Source organism: Humulus lupulus, chromosome 8, assembly GCF_963169125.1.
Source record: "Humulus lupulus chromosome 8, drHumLupu1.1, whole genome shotgun sequence".
Lineage (NCBI taxonomy): Eukaryota > Viridiplantae > Streptophyta > Magnoliopsida > Rosales > Cannabaceae > Humulus > Humulus lupulus.
The window spans coordinates 3,867,508-3,873,473 of NC_084800.1; the positions used below are offsets into that span (position 1 = coordinate 3,867,508).

Genomic DNA, 5,966 nt, shown 5'->3' on the forward strand with positions numbered 1-5,966 from the left:
ACTAACACATGAAAAGTGGTCTCGAGATGGTTTTTGCAAAGCGGGAAAAGTGGTTCAATTGGAACATGTCTTTTCTGTAGTTGGACCCGAGTGGGTAAGCAGCCTGAAATAGCGCGCCAAACAAAATTCCTAACTTTTGGGGGTGTACTCAATTTCCAAATCTTTCTCTAGAAACCAGTTGAGTTATTCGTAGACCAATCTTCCTTGTTCATTTGAAGTGCACGATATGCGCTTTTCACTGTGTACATACCTGAAGGCTCATGTCTCCAAGACCACGCATCATGGTCCATAGTTGTACTCAACTGAAGTGAAAAAATTAGCTCCTGATCCCTTGCCTCAAACAGATCCTGAATCACATCTACGTCCCAACATCTTGAGCCAGTTGTCAACAAACTACTTACGGTTCTTTCCGCTAAAGCTGGGTGTATCGACGTGACATATGGATTGTCCACATCAGGAAGCCAAGGGTCTAGTAACATATTGGTTGACTCCCCTGCCCCCACACTTCTTCTGATCCCCTCGCGGATTAGAGGTTGTGCCTCTTTAATGTTGCGCCATACAAAGCTTGGATTGTCCCCCAAGGATGCGGTCAAGAAGTTACCTTTGGGATAATATCTAGCCTTGAAAATACGACCTACTAGGGAATTTGGTTGAGAAATAAGTCGCCACCCTTGCTTTCCAAGTACAGCCAAGTTAAAGTCCCTCAAACTTCGAAAAGCCAACCCTCCCACATGTTTATGACGACACATGCGAGACCATCCCATCCAACTAATGCCTTTGCGTTGAGCGGAATCAGACTTCCACCAGAATTTTGTCATGAGGCGCTCCATCTCTTTGCACGTCTCCAAGGGGAGTAAGAAAACACTCATAGCATAATTAGGGAGTGACTGAGCAACTGTCTTCAAAAGTACTTCTTTCCCTGCTCGAGATAACATCCTACCTTCCCATCCAAGTATTCTCTTCCTTATCTTCTCTTTTCGGAAACCCAAGATTGCCGTCTTCTTCCTACCCATAGTATTAGGCAGCCCCAGATATGTACTGTTTGCGTCAGCTTCAGGAATTCCCATAATACCGCGGATCCTCTCTTTCATCCTTTCCTCTGTATTGGAGCTGTAGAAGACAGACGATTTATTCAGATTAATTTTCTGGCCAGAAGCTTGCTCATAGATGTGTAACAATTGCACCACATTAGTTGCCTTCGCTTCAGATGCTTGACAATAGATGTAACTATCATCTGCGAATAGCAGATGAGAAATCAGTGGAGCACCACGTGCTACTTTGCAGCCCCTCAACCTTCCATTAGCTTCATACGATTTCAATAATGCTGACAACCCCTCGGCACAAATAATGAAAATGTAAGGTGAAAGTGGATCCCCTTGCCTTATCCCTCTAGCCGGGGTGATAGGTCCCATTTCTCGACCCCCATGAACAATGTTATAAGACACCGAGGTCACACATTTCATTACCAACCCAATCCAACGACCATCAAAGCCCATCCTCTCCAACACCGCTCGAAGATAGCCCCACTTCATTCTATCATAGGCTTTACTCATATCCATCTTAATTGCCATATAACCTTTCTTTCCTTTCTTCCTCCTTTTCAAATAATGCATCACCTCAAAAGACACCAAGATGTTATTAGAGATAAGTCTACCTTTCAGAAAAGCACTTTGAGTTTCTGAAATAACACCAGGTAAGAAAACCTTCAGTCTATTAGCAATAACCTTTGACACCACCTTGTATAGAACATTGCACAGTGAAATTGGTCGTAAATCCCCCATGGTAATGGGATTTTTTTTCTTTGGTATCAAGACAATATTTGTGTCAGTCAATCCCACAGGAAAGGTACCTGAATTGAAAAATGCTATAACCTGTTCTACCACATCGTTACCGACTACATCCCAGCATTTCTGATAGAAACCCGGTGTCATACCATCGGGGCCCGGAGCCTTATTAGGATGCATTTGAAATAGAGCCTGTCGCACCTCCTCCTTAGTAATCGGTTTCAGTAGTTCCAAATTCTGATCAACTGTAACACATGGCTGTACACATCTAGTGACATCAAACCAATCGGTCTGAGCAGAAGAGAAAAGACTCTGAAAATAATTCACCATAGCCTCTGAAAGCCCATAATCCCAGTCCACCCAAACCCCATCGTCGCCCTGCAGTTGATGTATGGTATTATTTTTCCGACGAGCCGTGGCAGAAGCATGAAAATATCTACTATTTTGATCCCCTGCTTGTAACCACAGTTGCTTAGATCGTTGCCTCCAGAAAACTTCCCTTTGTACGTAGACTTCACAAAAAATTTTCTTGGCTTCCTTGAACTTACTTATCGAATCAGGATCCCGACATGTCATCCAATGTTTGATGTCCTTCTTCTATCCCTTGATTCTACCTGCGAAATTACCAGTATAATCCTTTCCCCAGTCCATCAACGCCATGCCACAGTAACGAATTTTCTCTTGAATATTACCCTCCCTACAAACTTCCCAGCTATCACGAATAATCTGAGTACACATAGGCTCCCTTAACCAAGCATTTTCAAACTTGAACTTTTTTAGAGAATGGGTAACAGGTGCAAAATTAAACTCCAATAGAATGGGACAATGATTAGATGTTGAGAAGTCTAAGTTAAATAATTTTGCATACAAGAAAAGATTAAACCAACTCTGAGATACCAATGCACGATCCAATCGAACTTCAATCCACTCTGAAGACCCCCTGCCACGTTCCCAAGTGTATGGATATCCAGTAAGATCCAAATCTATCAGCCCACAATCCGTCAATGGTTGATTAAAACCATTAATTAACCATCCGGGGTAAGGATTTCCACCCCTTTTATCCTCCTGGCCCACCACGTTATTTACATCACCCATTATACACCATGGTAGGGATGATGCAGAAGCTAAGGTTCTCAATAAGTCCCAAGTTTGTCGTCGATGACCCCGACTGGGTTCCCCATATAGTCCAGTAAATCGCCACTCCGCCTTCCCAGCTATTGAAATTTGTACATCAATATGAGATGTCGAATAACTCAGTAATCGAGCTTCCTCTTCATGTCTCCACAATAGAGCCAATCCGCCACTATGCCCTTGTACCTCCACCACAAAAAGTCCTTCAAATCCCAAAGCCGTACGTACCCTCTCCAATCGATCCTTTTTGCTTAACGTTTCACTTAAAAAGATGAAATCGGGTTTCTTTTGGATGGTTAAATCCTTTAGGAATTGTAAGGTCCATTGGTTCCCAAGCCCATGGCAATTCCAAGCTAAAATACTCATAATGAGCGGTGGGCCTGGGATCCAGGACCCACCATCAAATCGTTTTTTGGACCATCTAGGCTTCCTTGCTCCATTTGCCCATCCATGAGAACCAAGCCTTCATCCACCAGCCCGTGAGCCCCATCTGCAAAGCCCAAGTTAGTCCGCCTTCTTTTCAAATCAAGGACAGTCAATACCCAGTCGAACTTGGACCTTCTCCAGAATCATGTCTCTTAACTGCATCCATATTCTGCGGAGAGCTATCTTCCCCATAACTCCTCTCCTGTCCATTTTTTCCTAAATTGGAGCCACGCAATATTGCAGTCCCTGATTTTTCGCCAATGATTTGCCCCACGATTGCAGCCGAAGAAAGGGGGTCAATGATCTCTGTTTGCCCAACCTCCGGCGACCCCTCGAAACCGCCCTCCCGCGGAGCAGATCCTCCCATGAACGGCCTCAGCCACTTCGCGTCGATTTGGTGATTCCGACGCCTGGGTTGAGCTCTCATCCATGCTCCATACGGTTTCACCACTTGTTCGACTGGGATATCAAATAGTGTAGGGCAGAATCTCTCGGAATGACCCAACAATCCACATATGAAGCAGAAGGCAGGTATATGTTCATACTTGAAGTTAACCCAGAACGGCTCACCTCCCTCCATTCTCATCTTCATTCTGCGTTGTAATGGTTTGTCCACGGAAATACTCACTCGCACCCGCAAATATGACTGCCACATCCCGTCAAAGTTCTTGGGGTCAGATTCGATAAAAGCCCCAATGACATTCCCCGCATCCTTGACCACTTTGTGTGAAAAAAATCCAGGTCGAAGGTCATGTAATTGAACCCAATGTCGATCCGATTTAGCGGGACTAGCTTAGGATCCTCCCCCTGTTTCAAACGTGCCATCACCAGTAGAGAATTGTTGAACATCCATGGGCTCCTATCAATAACTCTTTGGATGTCCAATTCATGATAGAATTGAAATAAATAAAGATTTGAGTCTAACTCCTTGGCGAACATACCTCTCCCTGGCTGCCATAGGGAAGCCATCATGTGTTGCATAGCATCAAAGTCAATAGATCTTGTAGTAAAAAACTTCCCAACCAAACAGAATCGATCATCAACAGTGGTTTCTGTCGCGAGAGCATTTCCATAGACCAGTCCAATTTCCTCCTCCTCCTCTTCCTCTAACTGGATATTCGAATACTGTTGAGTGAGATTATGGATAGTATCCATAGGTGAGAACAGAGAGTATCAGTAAAAGAACCACCCAATCAGCCAACTTCCCCAAGCAATCTCAACACGAGAACCCCTAATCAGCTGAAACCGCAAACAACCAACAAAACGATCACCCAATCATTCGAGTACAGCAAACAAAAACTGGCAGAAGAAAACCCCAATCAATCGAATACACCAATCAACCAATCCGAAAAATCACCTAAGCAGCCAGAAAAACAACGATGCACACACCCCAAACAATCAACTTAACAACACATGTCAGAAGACAAGACGACCATTAAATCAATTAGAAATATTATTAATTTTCAATAAAACGATGCAAACATCGTGAACACTCAACGCCCACAAATTTACACAGTTTGAAACGGTAGATCTAATTTATTTTAATGAGAGATTATAAAGATACGAGTAAGGGAAATTTGAGTATTTATGCATAGAGTCTACCTAATTAGACAGATATATTCTAGTAACTCCAATAGAGGGCTAAATTATTGATGCATTGTTAAAATATAATACATTTCGAAAAAAAAACTATTATAATAGCGTGCTAAAAATTATGTCAAATTTAGCACAAATATAACATGTGTTAAATTTATATAGGTAATAAATAATCACTTTTTTATTTATTATTTTGCCATCAATTATTAGTTTGTTATTATTTTTGGTATTTAATTTATCATTGAAATTAATTGTAGAGAATTTTAACTTCTTTTTTATTTATTTAAAATACAACTTCTCCTTCAATGCACATCAAATTACATCTACGTGCATTGGACTACAATTATAAAAATTGTGCCAAAACTATTATTTATGAATTTTTTGTACTAAATTTAATACTATTTTTTCATTTTGCAATATTGAAGATGGTCTAATCTACTTATACATAATATTAGGAATAAATTTCTTAGTTACCCCTCCCCCTTTTCGTATCCACCTCTCATCTCTACCCCAGCTAGGGATGCACATTTTTACTATGGGGATGAGACTTGTTCCTCATTGGGTGGGGACAGAGATACTTTCAATCCCTGAATATTAAATGAGGTGTGGGCGAGGATGACATTCCCTGCTTGAGCGAAGCTCCGTTAATTTTTTTTGTTTATTTTGTAATATTATTTTTATGTATTTTATATCTTTTTCTATGTGTTAATGTAGCATATTAAAGGATTTTAATATTTTGAATGATATTTAGTAGGAGTGCACAAAAAACTGCTAATCCGCCCCACCTGCCCAACCCATCAAAATCTGCCTGCTTTGAACTCGCCACAAGATGGATTGGTATGGGTTGTAATAATATAAGGAGGGTCCAATCCGCACCCGCTACTTTTTTTTTTTTGTATATATATATTTTAGTAATAATCTAAATCTACAAATACAACCCATAAAGTGTTCATTGAAATTTATAAAGTGTGTGACCATTTTAATTTATTTGATGGATATATTGGATTTTGAGATGTGAATTATTATATT

The 5,966-nt window shown here is 41.0% G+C and overlaps 1 protein-coding gene across 1 annotated transcript; it reads right to left on the reverse strand.

Annotated features, from left to right (window-relative positions):
- Window positions 1-2,381: 2,381 nt before the first annotated feature.
- On the reverse strand, window positions 2,382-3,281 carry LOC133793707 (uncharacterized). Its single transcript, XM_062231002.1, has one exon. It carries the CDS (start codon window positions 3,279-3,281, stop codon window positions 2,382-2,384), a length of 900 nt encoding a protein of 299 aa, XP_062086986.1.
- Window positions 3,282-5,966: the final 2,685 nt, after the last annotated feature.

Excerpts from the sequence above, each read along its gene's own strand:
- LOC133793707 (XM_062231002.1), bottom strand. The coding sequence starts at position 3,281 with ATGAGTATTTTAGCTTGGAATTGCCATGGGCTTGGGAACCAATGGACC.